This window comes from Antechinus flavipes, chromosome 5 (assembly GCF_016432865.1).
Source record: "Antechinus flavipes isolate AdamAnt ecotype Samford, QLD, Australia chromosome 5, AdamAnt_v2, whole genome shotgun sequence".
Classification (NCBI taxonomy): Eukaryota; Metazoa; Chordata; class Mammalia; order Dasyuromorphia; family Dasyuridae; genus Antechinus; species Antechinus flavipes.
Window position 1 is genome coordinate 243770575 of NC_067402.1, and position 27785 is coordinate 243798359.

Genomic DNA, 27785 nt, shown 5'->3' on the forward strand with positions numbered 1-27785 from the left:
AATTACAGTTATTTATAATTATTATAATTAGACTCTCCTGGGAAATTGATATTGAAACTTTAGAACATAAAGCAGTTTGTAGAACTGCTGAATATATATTATAAAATGTTACTTTGGTTTTGCATGGTCCATAGCAGCACCATGCAAATTCAGCTCATTCTTTCATCAGTGGTTGTGTTCTTTAGTGTAGAGATGTCCCCTGCCAATAGTCAGCTTTACCCCAGAGACTTAGGATCCCTGGCCCTCTCAAGCATGGAAGAGTACTTCAAAGTCTGATCATTTTCACTATGAGATCAAAGTTTGTTCACCAACTCAATAAACATGGAAGTAAATTTGAAAACCAAAAAATGATGCTTTTCTAAGCAGTATATGTGCTTTGGCTCTCATATCTGGGGCAGGAGAATTGGTGAGATGCTTTTCCACATTTCCCCATCCAAATACCTTAATAGGTTGCTACCAGAAGATTCAAAGCCAGAGAGTACCAGCAGCAAAATCATTTCCTTTTTAAAGGTCCACAGAATCATTAGTCCACTTTCTGCTGAGTGATCACTAAAGGGACTACTTTAAAAGTAGGCAAGGAAGTGCTACACACTTTCTATATAACCTATATTACCAAAAAAAAAAATCTGTTTTATGAAATTTAAGTCCAATACCATGAAGGAGTTTATTAATTTTTATTTTATAATAAACAGAAAAGAAAGATAAAAGAAAATGTAGAAGCTTAAGGAGTAATTTCTTTAAAATGCAACCTCTGGTAAATGGCTACATACAGTAGGACACTGAAGTACATTTGATTTATAACAATTTTCATTATTTATCCTGAGCTTCACAGAGGTTGCAGTCTCCATCCCCTAACATGGGTCTTGGTAGAATAAGGACTTGGTTGGATTTTTCATCTCCAAATGATCCCTTCTTTGGAGTTTGGCTGATATGCTCTTTCTTTTGTACTGGTAGACACTTAGTTCAATTTCAAGTTAGATGATTTTATAAAAGTCCTTCCAGGGGATGGTTAAGTCCTTCCAGGGGATGGTCAAGCCCTTCACACTTTTTGAATTGGTTGGATTAGTTCAAGAGATGCCAGATTCTTTGTTCAGGTCTCAGATTAGTTGAGTTAATGAAGATGTGTTGCCATTTGATAAAGATATGAGTCACTCCCACCCTTATATCAGGATTAGAACTCAGGAATAAGAAAATGTTGTCAAAGAAAGAGCCCTGAATATAGAATTAAGGGAATCTTCATTTGAACTCAACCTCAAACATTTCATATCTATGTGGTGAATTTAGCTCTTGAAGCCTTAATCTGACCTGAATAAGTTGTTAGTTGAAATAGTGTTCCAGACATACTGAATTTTCAAGTTATCCATGAAACTAAAAGTATTAAGCATGCTCATAAAACTTACCCACTTTTTAGTCAGGAACAGTTTTCTTTGACCAGTTTCCTTTCTGAGGAGAATGCTTTTCCTCTTCCCAGACAAGATTTGAAAGCAAAATTAGAAGATTACAGATACAGGAATTAACTTGAACTCTCCCATCTTCCCCTCCAATGAACTTCAAAATAGCATCTGGAAATCAAATTCTCGAATGACAGAGCCAGCAAAAGTTATGGGTGGGTGCAAAAATTTTCCAGCCACCCGTAACTTAGGATGCTGGTAGGAAAAAAAAAAATTATCATACTGGATTGTTGGTCAGACTTAGGGCAACACAAACCACCCTAAGGCACAATGTCAACAGCAGGCCTCAAAGACAATTATAGCAATAAACAACTTCAGGAGCTCTCAGTTCAAAAGTTGGTAATGGGGTCAGACGACTGGTCATAAATAGATTAGAAAGGACTCTTCTGGCACTAAGTTCAGGACCTTGATGCATTGCCTATACACAATTATAGCTTCTCAGTTTATGTGGCCATAGTGGTGTGGAGTACCAGTCATAGTTCTTGGATAAAGAAGAATGCTTGTAGTCACTCACAAGGGAGCAGTTTCTGTTCCTGATCTGAAAAGAGAACTATCATGTGTGGCTACAGAAAACAAGGTCCCTTACTGGATTAAGACCAGATCACAGTCCAAAAGAGAAGAGATCACCCTTCTCCTTAGATTACACCAACTTGGAAGTAATGAAAACTTACATACTCCCAGAACTATCTTTGAAAACAGTAGTGTGCAATAATTGAAGTTTGGGACAGTGTGACTCAATAGCGGCAGAGCCCAACTTCAACATCAAAGTTAAAAGTTAAGATATAAGCTGGGAAAATTAGCAAACAACAACAACAACCACCACCACCACAAAAACTTGACTATATGGTTGCAGAGAAAATGAAATCATAAACTCAAAAAAAAAAAAAAAAAGACAAAGATGTCAAAACAGTTACAAAGCATCAAAAATATCAGTGGAACATAAGCCAATAATAATTCCTGGGAGAGCTCAAAAAGAATTTAAAGATCAGAGAGGTGGGGGGGGGGAAATGAAAAGGAAATGAAAGTAATGCAAGAAAAATATGAAAAAAGGAATTAGCAGCTTGGTAAAAGAAGAATAAAAATATTGCAAAATATAACACCTTAAAAAACAGAATTGGGAAAATGGTAAAAGAGACACAAAAATTCACTGACAAAAGGAACTCCTTAAAACTTAGAATTGAGGGAGAAGGATTCTGAAAAGATGACAAGAGTAAGTCAATAAATTTCAAGCTCTTTAGATTCCCCCACAAACAACAATTTTAAAAAATGAATCAGTAAAGTAGAAAGAACACAACCATTGAAACTTACTATGGGAATTGGATAGCCTGGGATTCATCTTTAGAGAAGGACACTGAAGTAAAAAAAAAAGCTTCTACCCCCAAAAGATAATGTTAAATCACTCCCGGCTCAGAGAGAATTTGTAGAGCTCAAAAAATAATTAAAAAGTCAAATGAAAGAAATTGAGGAAAAACTAAATAAAATTTAAAAAAATCCAAGAAAAATTAGATTATGAAAAAAATGGTAACCAACTAGAAAAGGAGATACATTTTTAAAGATGAAAATGACTCCGTGGAAATTAGAACTGGGGAAGGGGAATCCACTGAAGCCATAAAAATATAAAAGAACATATTAAGAATGAAAAATAGAACAGACTGCAAAAAATCTTGTAAGAACAACAACCAGATCTGGAGAACAGATCAAGAAGAGAAAATATAAGAATAAGTGGATTACCAGAAAACTGTGATTAAAAAAAAAAAAAAAAAAAAAAAAAAAGAATCTTGTGCTAAATAGCAAGAAATAATCCAAGAAAATTGTCCTGGATTGATATAACATGAGGGGAAATTAGAAATAGAAAAAAATCCACCAATCACCATCTTAAAAAAAAAAAAAAAAAAAAAAACTTTATTTACAAAACATATGCATGGGTAATTTTTCAGCATTAACACTTGAATAGCCTTCTGTTCCAAATCATCCCTTCCTCCCCACTCCCTCCCCTAGATGGCAAGAGGAGCAATATGTTAAATCCAATATATGTATACATATTTATACAGTTATCTTGCTGCGCGAGAAAAATTGGATCAAGAAGGAAAAAAAAAAACCTAGGAAAGAAAACAAAATGCAAGCAAACAAAAACAAAAAGAGTGAGAATGCTATGCTGTGGTCCATACTCAGCTCCTCTGGTCCTTTTTTTGGGTATAACAGTTGAAATTGATTTAAATCATCTCATGTAATGTTCTTGCTAGCCCTCTAGAGATCCTCCAAATGGGCCTTGATTTCAGCAGAATAATCACCACTGAATAGTCAGGAATAAAGTCCAAAGTTTTAATTATCTTCTTCATAGTCTGTCTCCTTTGCCTGGGGCCTGGCTAGCTTTCTGAGGGACCTTCAGATGGGCCTTAGTCTTCTTAGTGGAGGAATGCAGGAAGCAGGAGAGCCACCAGGATGGTGGAGATGAAATGTCTCTCTTCCATTCCTTGTTGGTCCTTGTATACTCTCATTACAAGTACATCATCATAGGTGTCAATCTTGTAAAATAAGTGTCAACTTGTAGAACTAAACTAAGTACTAAGTACATGTAAACTAGAGAATCATTATTTTAATTCCGCTGAGTTAACACCTTGTTTTAGAATTATATCAATCATACTGAAATAGAGAACTATTAAACACCAGGCTAAACTAGATAACCATTGTCTTATCAATTCCACTGAGTTAATACTTTGTTTCTCTATCTTTGATAGGCAGAGCGAATATAATAAAGATGACAGTTCTCCCTAAACTAATCTATTTATTTAGTGCTATACCAATTAGACTCCCAAGAAACTATTTTAATGATCTAGAAAAAATAACAACAAAATTCATATGGAAGAACAAAAGATCAAGAATCTCAAGGGAATTAATGAAAAAAAATCAAATGAAGGTGGCCTAGCTATACCTGATCTAAAACTATATTATAAAGCAGCAGTCACCAAAACCACTTGGTATTGGCTAAGAAATAGATTAGTAGATCAGTGGAATAGGTAAGGTTCACAAGACAAAATAGATAATAACTATAGCAATCTAGTGTTTGACAAGCCCAGAGATCCCAACTTTTGGAATAAGAATTCATTATTTGATAAGAACTCATTGTTTGACAAAAATTGCTGGGAAAATTGGAAACTAGTATGGCAGAAACTAGGCATTGACCCACACTTAACACCATAAAACAGGATCAAAATGGGTCCATGATTTAGGCATAAAGAACGAGATTACAAATAAATTAGAGGAACATAGGATAGTTTCCTCTCAGACTTGTGAAGGAGGAAGGAATTTGTGACCAAAGATGAACTAGAGATCATTATTGATCACAAAATAGAAAATTTTGATTATATCAAATTAAAAAGACTTTCTACAAACAAAATTAATGCAAATAAGATTAGAAGGGAAGAAACAAACTGGGAAAACATTTTCACAGTTAAAGGTTCTGATAAAGGCTTATTTCCAAAATATATAGAGAACTGATTCCAATTTATAAGAAATCAAGCCATTCTCCAATTAATAAATGATCAAAGGATATGAACAGACAATTTTCAGAATTTGAAATTGAAATTATTTCCACTCATATGAAAGAGTGTTCTAAATCACTATTGATCAGAGAAATGCAAATTAAGACAACTCTGAGATACCACTACACACCTCTAAGATTGGCTAAGGTAATAGGAAAAAATAATGATGAATGTTGGAGGGGATGCGGGTGAACGAATGCAACCATTCTGAGAGCAATCTGGAATTATGCCCCAAAAGTTATCAAAAGTTATCAAACTATGATCCCTTTGATCCAACAGTGTTTCTACTGGGCTTATAATCCAAAGAGATACTAAAGAAGGGAAAGGGACCTGTATGTGCCAAAATGTTTGTGGCAGCCTTGTTTGTAGTGGCTAGAAGCTGGAAAATGAATGGATGCCCATCAACTAGAGAATGATTGGGTAAATTGTGGTATATGAATGTTATGGAATATTATTGTTCTGTAAGAAATGACCAGCAGGATGAATACAGAGAGGTTTGGAGAGACTCACATGAACTGAAGTGAAATGAGCAGAACCAGGAGATCATTATATACTTCAACAATGATACTGTATGAGAATGTATTCTGATGGAAGTGGATTTCTTCGACAAAGAGAAGATCTAACTCAGTTTCAATTGATCAATGATGGACAGAAGCAGTTACACCCAAAGAAAGAACACTGGGAAATGAATGTAAACTGTTTGCATTTTTGTTTTTCTTCCTGGGTTATTTTTACCTTCTGAATCCAACTCTTCTTGTACAGCAAGAGAACTGTTTGGTTCTACACACATATATTGTATCTAGGAAATACTATGACATATTTTAACATGTATAGGACTGCTTACCAAGTGGGGGAGGGGGTGGAGGAGGAAGGGGAAAAGTTGGAACAGAAGTGAGTGCAAGGGATAATGTAAAAAATTACCTAGCCTTGGGTTCTGTCAATAAAAAGTTATAATTATTTTAAAAAAAGAAAAAAAAAAAAAAAGGTATATGTCTCCAGAGTTCTGGCTCTTTACACTTATGTATTGGGCTCCCACTCTGAGCTGGGGAAAAAAAAAAAACACAAATTATTTTTTTAAACTTATTATATCAAGTCACTTCCGCTTACGGGTAGTTTCTCCTGTGTTCTCAGGCTCAACATGAATATTCAAGCAGGCAGAGTTGATACAGATTCAAATGACCATCCAGATTTTAATATCATCCCAAGCATATAGAGTTACATTTAAACATAGTTCTGTTTATAGAAATAGGAGCTTTAACAATGGTGCCTATAATCTGAAATTACCAGAATGGGAAATGGTGGTTGGTTTTTTTCTCCATCCATTTTTCCATTTGGGACCAGATAAAAAAAAAATGAGGAGCTAAATAAATAATAGGTTCTGAGTTTGCCCAAAGGAAATTTCCAAGGTGTTTTCAGTGAGTTGAATTCTTTCCATCTTAATAATATAACTCATTTTACCTGTAATTTTGTCCCTACCTCTAAAGGTCTTCAACCTTTGAGGAATTATAATAATTAATGTTCACATAAACCAATTTTGGCAAAGATTTACATACAGACTCTGGATGAGAAGCTTCTCTTTCTCCAACCTTTTCTATTTCTTGTCATTTTATATGTTTTTCTTGATTAATTTGACTTTCCTTTTTCAGTGTATCTTTTTTGAGCTAAAAAAACTTTTGGATAGTAAAGTGTGAAATCTTCTGGAGCTTAAAATAACACTGGAAAATGAAATGCTGGCCAAGCTGGCAACCTTTCTCCACCTCTTCTTTGTTCCTCATCAGAAAGTGACCTACACCAATTAATATTCCAAGAATCTGATTTGTTGGGGCAAGACTCCTTTCCTATGAATGAAGTTCAATTTAATCCAATAAAGTCAACATTTATTAAGCATCTTCTGTACCCCAGGCACTGTGCTGAGCATTGGGATACAATTAATGAAAGAAAAGATAATAAGAGCCTTCAAGGAGATTATAGTTTATTTATGACGAAACAGTATACAAAAGAAGGGGGACTCACCAAAGGGTATTCTGTTCCATGCAACAACAGGCAGGGCAGCTCATCCAGAATAAACTAAAAATTTTACTTTCTGCCCTATATAAAGGACGGCATTGGGAGGATTTCGGTGCTGTACCATCCATTCCTCCAATCAGAGAGCCTGAGGGTTATGTTGTCATTTAAGCCATGAGTTTGGATCATAATATTGAGGAGTATTGTATCAATCAATGAGATGTTTTTAATGCATCATATACATGTTGTTATTATTGCTGTTTGTTATTGGTTTAGACAGGTTCAGAAAGTTTTAGATTTAGATCTTGATAATCTATTTTATTAATTTTTATTGGTTATTCTTCTACCACTGAGAGCTTACAACTCCACAATTCCTATGGATTTTGTTTGAATAATTGGATAAGACTTCCTTAGAAAGAATTTACTTCTTTTATAGTTTTCAGTTAATCACATTTTCCCAGAAGATAAGTTTAACTGAATTTAATTTGTACTTTCCCATTTCATATAAACTTCTAAAAGTATCTTGAAACTATTTTTCTTCTTTAAATTGAAATAAATAACTTTTTATGCAATAGATGTCCCAGGATCCCTTTAAATATTTTCTATTCTGCCAGGGTATTGGTAAATCCAGATAACCCTTTAATCCTTAACACTATCCAAAATTTTTAGAATTATTAAAGGAGTTTTCCCATAAAGCCATCTAGGTGCCAGGCTTTAAACAAAAGAGTTATTTGCCCATGTTTTGGAATTGAGTTCAAATGTTATGTTGAAGCTTTTAGACATGATTGGAATTAGGAAGTAGTGTAAGGAAACTCTTTGGAATGAAGGTATATAGAAATAAAATCTGGTTTTTCTCTTGTCTAGATGAATAAAAACTTTATCTTCAATAAGAAATGATAAGTAGCCTGTCCTGGATGAGTTTATAGTGACTGAGGAAATAGAAAGCGATCTGGAATAATGTTTAAACCAGTGCCAGAGCTGTCTGGTCTAATTCATTTTTCTTCACACACTCAAAAAAAAAAAAAAAAAAAAAAAAAGAATTGCAGATGGCTTTTCAGAAGAGTTAATTAATTGGATATTATACAACTCCAAATATATGTAGAGTATTTTTCTCAACCTTTTGACCTGTTTCAAGTAGTTTATGGTAGAAGGGTTTTGTCAGGAGAGCTTTCCTTTTGGAATTTTCTTTTCCACTCAGTTTTTATTAGCTTGGGTTTATTTATTTCCAGAGCAAAGTCATATAGCATATCTTCTTTTGTTTGTTTTAGGGAGACAGCATGGCATAATAAATATGGAGCTAACTTTAGAGTCAAGAATACCAGGATTCAAGATAACCCTCTAAAACTATATGCTGCAAATAAGGGGCCCACTTACAGCGGCTCCTTAAGTAGGAGTTGCTTATACTAATAAAATCATTGGCCCACTCATCTTTTTCTGTAACTCATAATCTTCCCACATTTCTTTGGCTCTTACCCTCCCTCAAATTTTATTTTCTTTCCAATGAGTAGTATTATTTAGTAGCTCAAGATGGAGGGAGTTTGCTTGGTCAAGAGTCCCCTATATCAGGTCTTCTTCAACTTTTCCCACTTATAACCCCCTTTTTCCTGAAATTTTTTTACATGATCCAATCTGGAATCTGCGCTGAGGCATTTCTAGCAGTGTTCATTCATATACAGTGCAGAATGTCCATGTTGTATGTTTAACTACAGTGAAGTTACAAAAAGCAATATTAAAAAGTACTTCCAGATACACTTTGTATTCATTAAAGGTTTGATCTTGGATTAATTTTTGTATTCAGAAACCTTTTATTTATGACAAGTTTGTTGCAACCCCCACATTCAGCTACAAAACCAAATATAGGGTCATCACCTACAATTTTATCCTTATGAATAACATTAGAGATATAGTTCCCATAATTTCCTTTAACTCAAAATCTTCCTGGATTTTTTTTTCCCCACAGCTTAGCACCTTCCTTCTCCCAACTTTTTTATCCCTTCAATTAACTCAGCTGGCATGATAGACTGGGATTCTTGTCTCTTTCCATGATCCTTAATATCTAATCAATCCATTATTACTTATTGCTGTTGATTTTTTCTTTGTAGTATTTCTTAATTTTCCCCTCTTCTTTCTTGTTCCCATCACTGTCTCCTCCATTTTAGAAACTTATAGTCTGGAGAGCTAATCATACTTTTTATCTTTCCTTTGATCTCATAATTATTAAGCCAAATAAACAGTGTTCTTTATCCCCTCTCTTACCTTATTGATTTGGCCTAATTATTTAAGAAGTACATGTGACAATAAATTTTGTTATATTCCAAACTAAAATCTTGTGGCTTGGACAAGATTAAATAGATACCATATTGAAAATTGTGTTGAAAACTATCTAAATTGGATGTTTGGATTAAAATATGCTTTTGACAGTTTCTTAGTTACCAAACTTCTTATAGAGAAGGGATCACAGATATAGAACTAAAAGGGACCTTATAAAGTTATCTAACCCAAACCCCACATTTTACAATCAATGCTAGGGCAGCCCAGAAATGTTGTGAATCACCCAGGCTTTTTGATAAATCTGACAAAATATAGGGCTTCAATGTTTATGGTCCTGGTATTGAGGTTTTGTTACTGATTTTTATGTAAAGATCATGAAAAAGTTCATATATTAATAATTAGCAGGAAGAAAATCAAATGTCTGCACATTTTATTTCTTTATGACTTGTTGTTCCTTTATTGTGTTTATTATTGGGATGTTCAATTTACAACAATTGAGAGAAAATATCAATTCAATAAGAGTCCATGATTAATTCATTCATTCATTAAATATGATATAGGCATCTACTATAGATAGAATATTATTCTAGATATGGAGAGATAAAAATATTTTAAATACATGAGAGTCTTTACTCTCATGGAAAATATAGTCTTATGGAGATTTATAACACATATGTAAATTATACTGCTTCTCCTCCACCTCCAGCCTTCTAGTTTTAGTCTTGATTTGGTCTTTCATTCATGTGGAAAGATTCTAGGATAGAACTTTATATGGATGCAGAACAAGTTCATAACCTAACAACAGAGAAGTAAGCACATGACCATAAAATCTGTGTGAGATAGTGGTAAAAGTTGACCTTAAGTGACCTGTCACCCATTTTAATAGGCTGCATCTTTCAATCAATCAGCCAACAAGTATTTATTAATTTCCTACCATATAACAAGTACCACGCTATATTCATTTCATATAAAGACTAAAATGAAATAGTCCCTGGAAGGAAAAATCTTTAAGTTGTCTTTTAAAATATGAATATGTGTCAATAAAGGTAAGATATAATAGGAGATCCTAGGAGAGGAATAGATGTAATAGGTAGGGGGGAGATGAGCAAAAATATGGAGAAGCCTAATGGATTTCAAGAAGAGTTCACATTGGTTAAAATATCCAACAGTGATGAGATTACCTCATTGACAATTTAGGGCATCAGTTCATTAAAATCAAATATTCTGTGTTGGTTTATCAAAAAAGAAGAAGAAGAAGAGGAAGAGGAAGAAAGATTAAGAAATGTTATTAAGCTCCATTTTTATCAGATTATGAAGGATTGTATATTGTCTTCCTGCTGTAAAAAACACTTGCCATTGCTATGAAATTCATTATATGAATAAGATAGAAAGAAAATATGATTAAATGGAAATATGGGATAATATTGCAATGCCAGAGAAACTGAGGCAAGATAGAAATTAGAGAGGTTTATAATATTTTATTAGAGGGAGAGTTTGGCTGGGAGGAAAAACAGAATCCATGTTGACCCTAGCTGGCTGGATTGGACTCTTGTCTCAACGTATTCAGCAAGGAGTGAGGGATTCCAGAGACTCTTATAGGGCTCTTTCAATCAGGGAAACAAAGGCAAGGTAGGGGTAGAGCACTGGTGAGCAGGAGTTCCAGAAAAGGACCATAAATTCAGTTCTGATGGATTGAGGGTCAGGAAAAAACATCATAAATTCTGATAAGTTGGGAGGCTAGGAGCCACTAAGTCTGGTTCAGAGGGTCCCATCTAGGTATCTGAGATAAGCTACCTGCAGTTTATGACTCTTTAGAATGCTAGTGGCCAGGGCTCCCAGTTCTAAATATCTCAGTCCCAATGACCAGGAAGGGGGGTTGCCACCAGGGACATTGAGGCAGAACAATTCAGGGAAACTAATGCAGGGAAACTGAGGCATAACAATATATTAGTTTTGAATTAAAGACAAGTAGTTTTGTGAGAGAATTCAACTGTGCCTGTAACTAACTTTTGAAGGGTGACTAGAATTGTGATATATCAAATTTGCATTAGAAGAAAACAATCTTTTAAAAGACTATGTGACTAGAGACCTTGGCATAGAGATAGTTCTTTTGTCTTTGGTCAGTAGTACTTTGTAAACCTCCTAGCTCCATTTAGTGTCTCACATGGATTAGCTGTTCATTTTATTTCTTGCCTTTATATGGTTCCAAATGTGCAAAGTGATTACAAATTAGCATGTTAAAAGCACTAAATAAATGCTTATTTGAATACAATGACTTGTTATTTACTGAAAGAAAAAATAATGCTTCTCTGAATAACTTTTGGGTTTCTAGGTAGAGAACCTTGAAAACCTATTGAGATTGTATGAATGAATTGAGGATGTTTAGCCTGGAGAGGATATAACAAGGTGTGCCTGAATACTACCACTAAATATTTGAATAGCTATCTAGTGAATAGGGATTGTATTTGCTTCACTTATCTTCCACAAGGAAGAACTAGGAAGACTGAGGTGAAGTGGTAGGGAATCAAACATAGATTTATAAAAGACAATTAAATTCTCTATTAGTTTCAAAGCAATCCCAATAGACTTTGAACAGAAAATTCATCTGCATCCAGAAAAAAGAACTAAGGAGACTATATGTAAGTCAACACATGCTATGTTTAGTTCTTTTTTCTGTTTTTTTTTTTTTTCTCTCTCCCTTGATTTTTCCCTTTTGCTCTGATTTTCTCTCCCAACATGATTCATAAAAGCAATGTGTGTTAAAAAAAAAAAAAAAAAAAAAAAAAAAAAAAGAATGAATAAAAAACAATTCTCCATTAGTAAATACATCTTCCTCAGGTAAAGTAGATTCCTTGTTGCTGGAAATCTTTAAGCAGAAATTAAATAATTGACTATGTGCTATTCCTATTCCAAGGAGATTGATAAAGAGGATTCATATTTAGATACAATTCAGAAAAGTGGTATTTGGGGACAAATTTTAAACAATGAGATTTATTAACTCTGTAATTATTAAATCCTATCCTTTCTCAAAGGAACACATGTAACCAAGGATTGCATGATTAGTGCTGTTTTACTTCAAAGTTTCATCCTTTTGAATCCATCTTTTATATACCTAATAAAGGGATTTTTCCTAAAGTATATTTCAGATAGTCTTGCCCATTCTCATTGTATTCCAATGGCTCCCTATTACTTCTTTTTTTTTTTTTTTAAATTTTTTATTTAATAATTACATTATATTGACACTCGTTTCTGTTCCGATTTTTCCCCCCTCCCTCCCTCCACCCCCTCCCCTAGATGGCAAGCAGTCCTTTATATGTTGGATATGTTGCAGTATATCCTAGATACAATATATGTTTGCAGAACCGAACAGTTCTCTTGTTGCGTAGGGAGAATTGGATTCAGAAGGTATAAATAATCCGGGAAGAAAAACAAAAATGCAGATAGTTTACATTCGTTTCCCAGTGTTCTTTCTTTGGGTGTAGCTGCTTTTGTCCGTCATTTATCAATTGAAACTCAGGTCTCTTTGTCAAAGAAATCCACTTCCATCAAAATATGTCCTCATACAATATCGTTGTCGAAGTGTATAATGATCTCCTGGTTCTGCTCATTTCACTTAGCATCAGTTCATGTAAGTCTCGCCAGTCCTCTCTGTATTCATCCTGCTGGTCATTTCTTACAGAACAATAATATTCCATAACATTCATATACCACAATTTACCCAGCCATTCTCCAATTGATGGGCATCCATTCATTTTCCAGTTTCTAGCCACTACAAACAGGGCTGCTACAAACATTTTGGCACATACAGGTCCCTTTCCCTTCTTTAGTATTTCTTTGGGATATAAGCCCAATAGAAACACTGCTGGATCAAAGGGTATGCACAATTTGATAATTTTTTGGGCATAATTCCAGATTGCTCTCCAGAATGGTTGGATTCGTTCACAACTCCACCAACAATGCATTAGTGTCCCAGTTTTCCCGCATCCCCTCCAACATTCATCATTATTTTTTCCTGTCATCTTAGCCAATCTGACAGGTGTGTAGTGGTATCTCAGAGTTGTCTTAATTTGCATTTCTCTGATCAATAATGATTTGGAACACTCTTTCATATGAGTGGTAATAGTTTCAATCTCATCCTCTGAAAATTGTCTGTTCATATCCTTTGACCATTTATCAATTGGAGAATGGCTTGATTTCTTATAAATTTGAGTCAGTTCTCTATATATTTTGGAAATGAGGCCTTTATCAGAACCTTTAACTGTGAAAATGTTTTCCCAGTTTGTTGCTTCCCTTCTAATCTTGTTTGCATTAGTTTTATTTGTACAAAAGCTTTTTAATTTGATGTAATCGAAATTTTCTATTCTGTGATCAGTAATGGTCTCTAGTTCATCTTTGGTCACAAATTTCTTTCTCCTCCACAAGTCTGAGAGATAAACTATTCTATGTTCCTCTAATTTATTTATAATCTCGTTCTTTATGCCTAGGTCATAGACCCATTTTGATCTTATCTTGGTATATGGTGTTAAGTGTGGGTCCATGCCTAATTTCTGCCATACTAATTTCCAATTATCCCAGCAGTTTTTATCAAATAATGAATTCTTTTCCCAGAAGTTAGGGGCTTTGGGTTTGTCAAACACTAGATTGCTATAATTGACTATTCTGTCTTGTGAGCCTAGCCTTTTCCACTGATCCACTAATCTATTTCTTAGCCAATACCAAATGGTTTTGGTGACTGCTGCTTTATAATATAATTTTAGATCAGGTACAGCTAGGCCACCTTCATTTGATTTTTTTTTCATTAATTCCCTTGAGATTCTCGACTTTTTATTGTTCCATATGAATTTTGTTGTTATTTTTTCTAGATCAATAAAATATTTTCTTGGAAGTCTGATTGGTATAGCACTAAATAAATAGATTAGTTTAGGGAGTATTGTCATCTTTATTATGTTCGCTCGGCCGATCCAAGAGCACTTAATATTTTTCCAATTATTTAAGTCTGACTTTATTTGTGTGGAGACTTTTTTATAATTTTGCTCATATAATTCCTGACTTTCCTTTGGTAGATAGATTCCCAAATATTTTATGGTATCAACAGTTATTCTGAATGGAATTTCTCTTTGTATCTCTTGCTGTTGGGTTTTGTTGGTGATGTATAAAAATGCTGAGGATTTATGGGGATTTATTTTGTAGCCAGCTACTTTGCTAAAATTATGAATTATTTCCAATAGCTTTTTGGTAGAATCTCTGGGGTTCTCTAGGTATACCATCATATCATCTGCAAAGAGTGATAGTTTGGTTTCCTCATTGCCTACTCTAATTCCTTTTATATCTTTCTCGACTCTTATTGCCAAGGCTAGTGTTTCTAATACGATATTAAATAATAATGGTGATAGTGGACAACCTTGCTTCACTCCAGATCTTACTGGGAAAGGTTCCAGTTTTTCCCCATTGCATATGATGCTTACTGATGGTTTTAAATATATGCTCCTGACTATTTTAAGGAAAAGTCCATTTATTCCTATGCTCTCAAGTGTTTTTATTAGGAATGGATGTTGGATTTTATCAAATGCTTTTTCTGCATCTATTGAGATGATCATGTGGTTTTTGTTTGTTTGGTTATTGATATAGTCAATTATGCTAATAGTTTTCCTAATATTGAACCAGCCCTGCATTCCTGGTATAAATCCTACTTGGTCATAGTGTATTATCCTGGTGACAATTTTCTGTAATCTTTTTGCTAATATTTTATTTAAGATTTTAGCATCAATATTCATTAGGGAGATTGGTCTATAATTTTCTTTCTCTGTTTTCAGCCTACCTGGTTTAGGTATCAGTACCATATCTGTGTCATAAAAGGAGTTTGGTAGGACTCCTTCAATCCCTATTTTTTCAAATAGTTTATATAACATTGGAGTTAATTGTTCTTTAAATGTTTGGTAGAATTCACATGTAAATCCATTTGGTCCTGGGGATTTTTTCTTAGGGAGTTGATTGATAGTTTGTTCTATTTCTTTTTCTGAGATGGGACTGTTTAGGATATTTACTTCTTCCTCTGTTAGTTTGGGCAAGCTGTATTTTTGGAGGTATTTTTCTATTTCATTTGAGTTGTCGAATTTATTGGCATAAAGTTGGGCAAAGTAACTCCTAATTATTGCTCTAATTTCCTCTTCGTTAGTGGTGAGTTCTCCCTTTTCATTTTTAAGACTAACAATTTGATTTTCCTCTCTCCTTTTTTTAATCAGATTTACTAAGGGTTTGTCTATTTTGTTGGTTTTTTCATAGAACCAACTCTTAGTTTTATTAATCAATTCAATAGTTTTTTTACTTTCAATTTTATTGATCTCACCTTTTACTTTTAGAATTTCAAGTTTAGTGTTTGACTGGGGTTTTTAATTTGTTCCTTTTCTAGCATTTTTAATTGCAAACCCAATTCATTGACCTTCTCTTTCTCTATTTTATACAAATAGGCCTCTAGAGATATGAAATTTCCCCTTATTACCGCTTTGGCTGCATCCCATACATTTTGGTATGATGTCTCATTATTATCGTTTTCTTGGGTGAAGTTATTAATTATGTCTATGATTTGCTGTTTCACCCAATCATTCTTTAGTATGAGATTATTTAGTTTCCAATTATTTTTTGGTCTACTTCCCCCTGCTTTTTTGTTGAATGTAATTTTCATTGCATCGTGGTCTGAAAAGGATGCATTTACTATTTCTGCCTTACTACATTTGAGTTTGAGGTTTTTATGTCCTAATATATGGTCAATTTTTGTATAGGTTCCATGAACTGCTGAAAAGAAAGTGTATTCCTTTCTGTCTCCATTACATTTTCTCCAGAGATCTATCATATCTAACTTTTCTAGTATTCTATTTACCTCTTTGACTTCTTTCTTATTTATTTTGTGGTTTGATTTATCTAATTCTGAGAGTGCAAGGTTAAGATCTCCCACTATTATAGTTTTACTGTCTATTTCTTCTTGCAGCTCTCTTAGTTTCTCTTTTAAGAATTTAGATGCTACCCCACTTGGTGCATATATGTTTAATATAGATAGTGCTTCATTATCCATGCTACCCTTTAGCAAGATATAGTGTCCTTCCTTATCTCTTTTAATTAGGACAATTTTTGCTTTAGCTTGATCTGAGATCAGGATGGCTACCCCTGCTTTTTTGACTTCACCTGAAGCATAGTAGATTTTGCTCCAACCTTTTACCTTCAACCTGCATGTATCTCCCCGCTTCAGGTGTGTTTCCTGTAAACAACATATTGTAGGATTCTGGCTTTTAATCCATTCTGCTAACCGCTTCCTCTTTATGGGGGAGTTTACCCCGTTCACGTTTATGGTTAGAATGACCAATTCTGTATTACTTGCCATCTTGTTAACCCCGGTTTATGCTTTCCTCCCTTCTTTCCCCTTTCCCCCCCTTCCAAGTATTAAGCTTGTGAGCACCCCTTGCTTCTCACAGCCCTCCCTTTTTAGTGTCCCTCCCCCCACCTTAGAGTTTCTCCCCCTATCTTACCCCTTTCCCTCCCAGTTCCCGTATTCCCTTCCGCTTAGCTTATTCCTTCCCTTTCCACTTTTCCCTTCTCACTTTTCAATGAGATGGGAGAAGTTTCACCATAGATTGAATATGTCTTAAGATTTTTCACTTAAAGCCAATTCTGAAGGCAGTAAGATACCCACTATATTCATCCCCCTCCATTCTTTCTCTCAGATATAATAGGTTTCCTATGCCTCTTCATGAGATGTACTACCCCCACTTTACCCTTTTTCTGGTACAATGTCCTTTCCACATCAATTTCTAGAACAAGGTATACATGTATTCTTTATACATCTATATAGTCAAAATATAGTTCCCAAGATTAATCTTTACCTTTTTAGATTTCTCTTGAGTTCTATATTTGTAGATCAAACTTTTTGTTAAGTTCTGGTTTTTTCATCAGAAATAGATGAAATTCGCTTACTTCGTTGAATGTCCATCTTCTTCCCTGGAAAAAGATGCTCATTCTCGCTGGGTAAGTTATTTTTGGTTGCATACCAAGTTCCTTAGCCTTTCGGAATATCATATTCCAGGCCCTTCGATCTTTTAATGTGGATGCTGCCAGATCCTGGGTGATCCTTATTGTGGCTCCTTGATACTTGAATTGGGTTTTTCTAGCCGCTTGCAATATTTTTTCTTTCATCTGAGGGTTCTGGCATTTGGCCACTATATTCCTTGGTGTTTTGATTTTAGGATCCCTTTCAGTGGGTGATCGATGAATCCTTTCAATGTTTATTTTTTCCTCTGTTCCTATGACTTCTGGGCAGTTCTCTTTGATAATTTCCTGGAAGACAGTGTCCAGGCTCTTTTTTTCATCATGTTTTTCTGGGAGTCCAATGATTCTCAGATTGTCTCTCCTGGATCTGTTTTCCAGGTCTGTTGTCTTCCCCAGAAGGTATTTCACATTTTTCTCCATTGTTTGATTTTTTTGGATTTGCTTGACTGATTCTTCTTGTCTCCTCGAGTCATTCAATTCCACTTGTTCAATTCTGATTTTCAGTGAAGTATTCTCTTCACTCACTTTTTTAAAATCTTTCTCTAATTGTCCTATTGAGTTCTTTTGTTCTGTGGAATTTTTTTCCATTTCGCCAATTTTGTTTTTTAGAGAGCTGTTTTCTGTTTCCAGTTCACTAATCCTATTTTTCAAGGATTTTACTTCTTTATCCACTCTCTCTTTAACTTTCTCCAGGCTCTTTTGCCAAGCCTCCCTCTCCTTTTCCCAAGCCTCACTCTGCTTTCCCCATTTTTCTTCTAGCTCCCTTGTGAGAGCCTTTTTAATCACTTCTATGAGGTTCATCTGTGCTGAGGAACAGACAATCTCCTCCTTTGGGGAATCACCTGGGGACTGCCTGTTTTTAGTCTCCTCAGGATTTAGAGTCTGCTCTCTATCTGTGTAGAAGCTGTCAAGGGTTAGAGTCCTCTTCAGCTTCTTGCTCATTCTGTCTATTAATCAGAGACAAACTACCAAAGAAAAACAGAAAAAACTGGAGTCTTTCTTTGGGGGGGGGGGGGCTGGGTGTGTTATCGAGCTTCCTCTACAGACTGCAGGGGGCAGCAGTGAGGCACTAGCAGGACTGTGCTGTGCCTGCGCTCTGAGTTCCCAGAGCGTGCTGAGTCACTGAGGGGGGGAAAGGGGGGGGCGGCCAGGTCCTGAGAGACTCCAGCTGTTTGGGGTTGTATTCCTCAGCCCCGGTGTTTTTAGCTTCTCTGCTGGGCTGTTGACTTGCTGCAGGTTCCAAACCTGTAGCGAAGCTCTCCCCGCAGAGACAGCTGCGATCACTCCCCACCCCCTCTCCAGTCTGCTCCCGTGCTCTCACTGCCGCTGCCCTCAGCCTGCGCCCGATCTAAAACTGCCCCAGCCCTCCAGTAAAGACAGACCTTTCTTGGCGGATCTCAAGGATGGCTTCTCTTGGTAACTATTTGTGGGTTTTTTTCAGTCAAGCATTGATTCAGAGGCTTGTAATGAAGTGGATAGTGAGAGAAAGCGCGGAGCTTATGCAACTGTGAGCCTCCTCTCCGCCATCTGAACCGGAAGTCCCTCCCTATTACTTCAATGGGAAAAACAAAACAAAACAAAATAAAACTATAAATTCATTGTCTAATTAAAGCTTTTGAAAACCTCATCCCAATCTACTTTCTCACTTTTATAACACATTACTCCCATTCGTATAATTTATCATTAATTATATTGGCTTTCTTATGGTTTATCATATATAACCATTGATCTCTTTTATTGACACTGTATCTTTGCATGTCTGAATGCACTCTCTTTACCACTGCTTAGAATCATTGGTTTCCTCCAAAACTTATTTAAACTTTTCAGATTTGGTTATTTTTACCATGATGTTGTCCTAGTAAAGATTTATTTCTGGACTCTGCTCACGTTGCTTTTCACCAGTTTATACATATCTTTCTAGGTTGCTCTGAAATTTTCCATTCTAACGTATCTTGTGGAATAAGGCAAGGTAATAAGCATTTATATCGCACCTCCTGTGTGCCAGGTACTGCTAAATACTTTTTAAAAATCTCATTTGATCTTTATACTAACCCTGAAAGATAGGTACTATCATCCTCATTTTGCAGTTTCCTCAAATGAAAATGAGGAAACGGAGGCAAACAGACTTCCCCAGAGTCATATACCTAGTAAATATCCAAGACTCATTTTGAATTCAGACATTCCTCTTTCTAGGGCTAACACTATCCATTGAACTTCCAGCTGGCAATTATCATGACATGATTATATTCCATTCCATTCATATAATTTATTTTGTCATCCCCTAGTTTATGTGCTTTACTCTTATTTTCCCATATTTTGCCACCATAAAATAATTTAAGAGCCTTGACAACAACCTACCATGATTACAGGAGTCAGTATTATTAACTGTTAATTATTGGTAGATGATAACCTAAATATACTACATGGGGCACACATTTTTGGACATGGACAATGTAGGAACTTATTTTACTTGATTATAACTATATTTTACAAGGTTTTTTTCCCCTAGTTTTAGAGGTGAAAGGGAGAAAAGACAAATGTTTATTATATTAAAATAATAATTTTAAAATTCATATTAAGTGCAATCTTTTACATGAAGAATTTCCTGTTTCCCCAGCTATTAAAGTCTCTTTATGCTCCCTTTTATTTCCCAGTCATTACTTTATATCTATTTTGTAGCTATCTATGGTGTTGCCTTCCCTCTTTGAGGCTTTTTAAAGGCAGAACCTGTTTCTCAGTTGCCCTTGTTTTTATATATTAAGCTTATTGTCTGATATATAATAAGCACCTAATATCTCATTGGTGTGTACAAAATATATTTGGGGTCATTGGATGTGGATTTGGGGAGAAGAATGCTAGCAGCTGTGAACTCAAGAAAAGATTTATATAGAAGGTAGCATTTAGACTGTCTTTTAATGAAAAAAAAGTTTTACTTAAATTTACATATAAAAATATATGTATATGTATAAATATATAGATAGAGAGATTCATGTGAATAGATAGTTTTTGGAGGTAGATACTAGAAAATGAAGAGTTCGGGATGGATTTCCTGGAGTGGCCATTGAAAGTATGTGAGAAGGAAGTCAAGTTCACTGAACTCTGAGTGTTTGCGCGTTTTTTTCTGTTTGGGGCTTTAATGAACTTCCTATCTATACTCTTGCTGATGAATCTGTGGAATTTGGGGGGAAATGAAGTAACCACAGTATCAGACACCATCAAGGAAGCTTATTAATTACTTGCATGATTTAGTTGGGAATTATATTCATAGTTTTGTTCAGAGCTGCCTTGACTGTTTAAGGGATAAGCCATCATATTGAGAACATTTATAAAGAATAATGAAAATGTTAGAACTTGAGGATGAATACATTAGAGATTCTTCTTTATTGTTATAGTGCCTCCTAAAGTACACACCCATACACACCCATACACACCCATACAACACCCTCACACACTCTCACACACACATATACAGCATTGAAGTGTTCTGTTGCTTTTGCTGTTGTTCTGAACTTTAAAATGTGTATACAAATAGTATCCATCAAGTAGGTGCCTACTGTATTCAGAATACTGTGCTAGTTATTTAGAAAGGCACATATTTGATAGAAGAAAGGATCCCAGACTTTCAAGAAATTACAGTTTAAATATGGAAATGTTTAAAATTATTGTACATGTATAACCTATATTAGATTGCTTATTCTCTTGGAGGTAAGGGAGGGAGGGAAGAAAAAAATTTGAAATTCAAAATTTTATAAATATGAATCTTAAAAACTATTTTACCTGTAATTAGAAAAATAAAACACTATTGAGGAAAAAAATTATAGTCTATGAAGTGAATAAGTCAACAATGTATAATATATAGAACAAACACATACTTTATAATAGCTGAAGGGGAAGGTCTGATTGAACAGGAAGATGAGGGAAATCTTTCTGTAGAAGTGGGACAAATGCATAAGGATTGGATATAGAATTAGAAGGTCTGAGGCAAGTCCTAGCTACTATTTATTAGATCCTGGGGAATCATCGAACTTTAAGTCTCAGTTTCCTTATCTGAAATTAGGAGAAACATACTCATGTAAGAGGGTCACAAAAAGGAAAGCACTTGGCACAGTTAGTGCTTTGAGAATTATTTAACTACTTGAAGAAACACATATTTATATTTCCTATATGAATTATTGTGTTTGGATCGTGTTTTACATGAACAGATCCAGGGAAAACTGAGAGTCAAAATTCAGACTGGTTTGTAACAGGATTGTCCTTAGTATTCATAATGCAAGGGAATTTTTGCTTTGTCACAAAATGACTGACCCTTTATTATGAGAGAATGAATCATCCCAAGTTAAAATGAGATAATTTGAGGGGAGAGGAAATTTTTTTAGATGACTTTACAAACCATTTCCTTCTGAGTTATGACTTCTGAAACTCGAAAGTAATTTAGAATAGTTTTCCCTTTAAAGCCAACATTTGTCGTAAGAATTTTTATTGTATCTCATCCCCTCACCCCCCCATCCTTGTTTTTTTCCCTCCTATTCACTCTACAGATTTACACTGACTGGGCTAACCACTACCTAGTTAAATCTGGCCACAAGCGGTTGATTAAAGATTTACAACAGGACATTACAGATGGAGTACTGCTAGCAGAAATCATTCAGAGCATTGGTAAGAACTGCCCTCTGAAAGAAAGCATGAACAAGCTTGTTGCATGGTGAAATGTGATATATGTTTAATGTACCCTGAAATGAACCCTACAGAAATACATTCTAATGTAGCCATGTTTCCAAATTTTATACAGTTCTGCTTCAATTTAATTTGGAAAAATATTGTTTACATGAAGATATTCATAAGAGACTACTGAGCCCCAGCTTTCAAAATGGCTAGAACTGTTTGGTTGCATCCTCTGTTATTGTCAGAGATGAATGCTTAGTGAAACCATATGTTTCCCATGTGTGCATTTTGTGAGCCGGAGTGGCTCATACTTTCTGGGATTCCTTGAAATTGTATCCTGATCTTGTATGGACAATTGTGAAGGGTTTCATGTCAGCAGTCATTTGGCACCAGTTAGCATGCCCTTCTTCACACTCCTATTCTTGAATGATTTGTGCATTTGGGGAAGTGTCTATCACTAACAAGTGGGTAAAGCTTGAAAATGGAAGTTTGCAGGAAAAACAAAACAAAAAACTCCTGAAAAATTTAAAGTATGACATTTTCCCTTATTGCTCTTTTCATTGTTATTTTATTTCTCTTTTTATTTATATCCTCAAATTTAGCAAATGAAAAGGTTGAAGATATCAATGGATGCCCCAGGAGTCAATCTCAAATGGTAAGGATTAAATATATTCTGTCTTTTTCCCCTCTCTATGTAACCAGAGAATTAGAATGATGAACTTTGGGGATGAAAGTAGAATATAACATCTCTATTTCTTATTCCACTCTACTTTAGATACTTCTGGGTCAGAGGTCCTATTCTGTCGATTTCTGTCAATATAAACCCATAGCACAGGACATAGTAGTGGTAGTTACTAGCTTTTATTTATTTAAATGCTCATTAATCTGGCTGATTGAATTTAGCTTTAGAATTGATGTTAATAAATCCCCTACCCAATTTTAAGTGGAGTCTTTTTGTCTGTACAACTGGTTTGAAGACTGTGATTTGCCAAGTGGTTTTTTTTTTTTGTTTTTTTTTAATAAATAGCATTTTGACTTGTGTATATGGCAAAGTCAAATATAAACACACTGACATTTTTGTCAATAGAACTAAAAAAAAGCTGCTGAAAGTTCTCTGAACTATGATTGGAAGTTATATATGAATAAAAACTTCTTCAAGGATCTTGTATATGAAATATTATTACCCACTCTCTACCCCTCATCCTTACTAATGAATTATGTTGAATGAAATTTATTTGCCAAAAACTCTAGGATGGAATGATGAAACTCTTTAAATGAAGTGTTACTAAAAGCAAAATATAAGCTCATCTTCCTCATTTTTGCTATCTACCATTCTTTTTTTTTTTTTTTTTTTTTTTGCTGATAAACAAAAATACAGAATACTCAAAATTAAATGTATTAAGTGGACTACATAGTATTTTTCATCAAAAGCCTCTAGGTCCATAGCTGTCATTGTAATCCACTTAGCACAGTGCTCAACACACAGTAGATGTTTAATAAATGCTTGTTAAATGAATTCATCAATAACATTGAGCACACAGTGGGTACTCTTTAATATGAAATAAATGATGCAATAATCAACAATATCAAAGACTGAAGATTTTTAAGTGAATAATTCTTTGGATCAGATAAGGATTATAGAAAGAGTGGTAGACCTGGAGTTGGGAGACATTTTTAAATGAAACTCACTGAGCCTCAGTTTCCACATCACTAAAATCTAGATAACAATACTTGCACTATCTTACATGATTTTTGTGAGCAAAAATGCTCTGTAAATATCAGTTATTATGATTTTTTTAATCATTTCTATTGATGTGCTTCTGAATCTTTAGCATCTTATACCAGAAAAATTCTTATTTAGCTGTTTTATATCAATTTTTGTGAAATACTCCAATGATTTCATATGATATTTAGTATGAGAATTCAGGTAAAGAACACATATGCTCTATAGATAATTTATATAATAGAGGAACAATATTGATCAGATTGCTTTTAGAAGTAAACTTTATGAATCATTATTTTGTAGTTGTACAAACACTTAGTATGTACTTTGAAGGGTGTACTTTCATGGATTGTGAACTTTTAATTAATGATTTGCATAGTTTCATTTCAGAAATTTATATGATAACTTGAAATCAGATTTTCATATTATCATGGATTTAGAAATGGAAGGGAGATTAGACATCATCTAGTTCAATTCTCTTATTTTATAGATGAAGACAATGAAATTGTAGTTAGAAGCAACTTTAGCTGAGTTCCATCATCTTATAGAAGAAGACACTGTGCCCAGAGATGGAATTGCAAGGGAAAACTTAGTCTGGCATTTTTTAACAGATAAAGAAACTGGGATAATAAGTCTAGAATAAGAATGGATGTTAAAGGTCATATGAGGAAATTGAATCCCAAAGAAATTAAGCGACTTAAAGATAGGAAGTGCCTTAGATATAATCCAAACTCAGGTCCTCTGCTTACAAACCTCAAGACCTGCAAACTTGGGGATATAATAGCAAGCCAAGCCAGATCCCAAGATTTTTGACCCTAAATCCAGTATATATTGAAAACAACACCTTTCTTAGAAACAGAGATATTGTGGTTACTAGTTTAATTTCAACATTTTTAAAAATTGGTGTTTTGGGAATCTCTTAAGGATTCTGATAGTGTACTTATTTGAGTTTGATAAAATAGTATGCAGGAGATTGTGCAGCAGCCTGTAGGCAGGAAAACTCAAATTGAAATCTGGACTCAAACAATTGTATACTCTATGACCCTTGGCAAAATACTTAATTTGTTTGCTTCAGTTTCTTCATCTTTAATGTGAAGATGATAATAATACCCATTCCCCATGAGATATGAATTGTAAACTGTTTAGTTTGATGCCTGGTACAACATAAATGCTATATAAATGGTAAGGTTTATTATTGTGAATTTTGAATTATGAATAATTATGAATAATCAGCCCATTAAATGCTGAACTAAAACTTCCACACCTCAAAAGTTTACACATTTGTCTTTGGAATTTTCAAAAGAGTGAACTTATTTTTGAAACTGATATTCTTCAAAACAAGAATTGTAGCTTTCTCAGTTAAAGCAGGATTATAAACTAATTTTTATACTAAACTAATTATATATATAATAATTAATATAAACTAATTAGGTTTGAGTGAAATTTTTATTGGACCTAATTCATAAAATCTGTTTAGCAACTTTAATCTAAAATTACCTCTGCCATTACTGTGATGAGTTATAGAAGAACATGTGAAAGAATTGTATTCCCCTTGTTTGTATCATTTCTTCCTCCTTATAAGTTAAAATTATATTAAAGAGTAAGCATATCACAACACCACAAACTCAGAAAAAATATAGGATTCAGTTAGGGAATCTTAATAAGGTCAACTGATTGACATTACAATTACTAACATATGAAATCCTTTCTGAATTATAGGCAAGGACCATCTTTGTATTGTATGATATGTAAGGATGCACAAGATGAAAGTTCTGGAGAGCATGGTTCTGTTGCTAAATTCCAAGCTATAAAATTAGTATGTATGCAATGAATGTTTCTGTTATTTTATATAGTGGACTTGCGATTTCTTAGAATAAGGAATCCTCAGATTAGGTCTGAGGCAAAACCTGAAATCAGGTTTTTCTGACAATCAAGTTTTTTACTCCTTTTGCCCTGCTGCTTCATCATTATTTTAAATATCAATTCTAATTATATATTATCCCTTTTAAATGGCTATGTATGAATGCTTCTTCTGAATATTGGGGAAAAAATTCCATGTACCCAGAGATAGAGCTGATAAATAGACGTATGTATAGAACAATTTTACACACATACATACACACACGCACGTGTTTGTGTCTAATGGTGGCTATCTAATGGTAGGCAAGAGGAAAGAAAGAAGACAAAAATGGGAAAAACTTGAACTTTGTTATATATTTAAAAGGAATATTATACATAGTAGATTTGCAATTTCAATGCACTTATTCTTTTTATTATGAAAATTTTTTGTTTTATTCCATATAATGAAAAATTAGTTTAAAAAACTGGAATATCTGCTTAAAAGCCCAGAAACAAAAGTATGAAAGCAAATTAGACATTAAAGATAATCCTTATCTGTATTTGCACTTGTGACTCAGCATAGTCTTTCTATTAGGCAACATTGAAAAGTTGGCATATTGTGCATATTTGCTGGACAACACTCATCATTTACAGGTTTCCTATACAGGAAGTCCTGCATATTCCAGGAGGACTTTAGTTGTTATTGTAGTGAAATACTAAGTAAGCCTTTCATAGTTGTGAAGCATTGTTTAAATGTAAGCTACCACATGAGTGGATTACAAAGATAGAAGAAAGTAATAGTAAGCTGTGTATAGTAAATTTTCAGTTTCATGTGCAATCATCTTTTTTATTATAGTATGCTACAGTATAGTATGTTTTCTTTCAAAATTAAAATTAAAAAAAAAAGAAACTGGTAGAATCTCATCTTACTCCTGCAGGTAGATGGAACAGATCCTAGATCTGGAATCCTGAAGACTCAGCTTCCTGAGTTCAAATCTTGTCTAACACACTATCTAGTTGACTTGAGGCAAGTCCTTGAACTTTGCCTTAATTTCATAATCTGAAAATTGAGCTGGAAAAAGAAATGGCAAACCATACAAATATCTTTGCCAAGAAAATCCCCAAATGCCATTATGAACAGTCAGATACAACTGAATAAATGACTGAATAACAAGAAGCTGATCCTTAAAGGAGGCAATGATTAGAAGTGGGGGAGTAGGGAATAGAACAATTTTTAAAATTCTTTTTTCCTAAGAATGTCAGAGATACCCCCATTCTAAAATATCTCAGCAATGAAGATTCTTAAAAAATAAATAAAAGTATTCATTCTTTGAAAGACACTGTAATATAGGATAGCATAGTGCATAGATGCCTGATCTCCAAGTTAGGAAAACCTAAATATAAGTACTATTTCTCGTTATAAACGGCCTTTCTGATCTTGGGCCTATTGCTTAACTGCTCAGTACCTTAGACAACTCAGCAGGTCAGGTACTGAGCTACTTTGGTCTAATGAATTTTCTCATTGGTATTTTATTATAATGGGGAAAAAAAGAGATTGAAAACTTATCTCTCACTTTTTCCTCTATATCTCATTCCTAAATATCATACAATAAAGAAAAAGTCTTAAAAAACTAAAAACTGTAACTGGAGATATTAGTATATTGGTGATTATCAAACCATCCCTAGAAGCCAGTTTTCCAGAAGTTTTGCTATAGTACATGATGAAATTCCTAGTTCATGAATGCTTGGAATGTATCAAATTCTCAGTCTCTTATATGCTCTAAGAGTAAACATCTGGGGCTGTCTTTAACTTGAACAGCCTCTTTTTAAAAATGGGAAATTAGTTTAAAAAAAAAAAAAAGGGTCCCCCTGCATGTCTCTCATTTTTGTCTGGCAAACCTACACTTGAGCCTTTGTGTTTCAAGTCAAAAGCATGCTTTTTTTTTTTTTTTGGCTATTTTTAATCTAATGGACATTCTGTACATTCCTGGTATTTAGAGTGGACTATTTGGTTTCTTAGAATAAGCTCAATAAAACTGTGGTCTAAGACATACATACATACATACATACATACGTGTTTAATTCTGTTACCACCCACCTAGAAATGTTTTCCCTGAATGCCCTAATCAACAGGTGTTGTCCTAATGAACTCTTTTGTGTTAAGCTCTATGTTTAACAAAGTTTAACAAAGCCTAACAAAGCATGTTAGGCTCTCATTTTTACAACAGTGTATATATCTCAGCTGAATCTAAAAGT

The 27785-nt window shown here is 34.2% G+C and overlaps 1 protein-coding gene across 1 annotated transcript in view; it reads left to right on the forward strand.

Moving 5' to 3' along the window:
- Window positions 1-20345: 20345 nt before the first annotated feature.
- NAV3 (neuron navigator 3) overlaps window positions 20346-27785 on the forward strand; it is a 426206-nt gene continuing 418766 nt past the window's right edge. Inside the window, exons 1-3 of the mRNA XM_051962478.1 lie at window positions 20346-20372; window positions 21844-21961; window positions 22570-22622. Coding sequence (XP_051818438.1) covers window positions 20346-20372; window positions 21844-21961; window positions 22570-22622 — 198 coding nt within the window. The remainder of the gene's footprint in view (window positions 20373-21843; window positions 21962-22569; window positions 22623-27785) is intronic.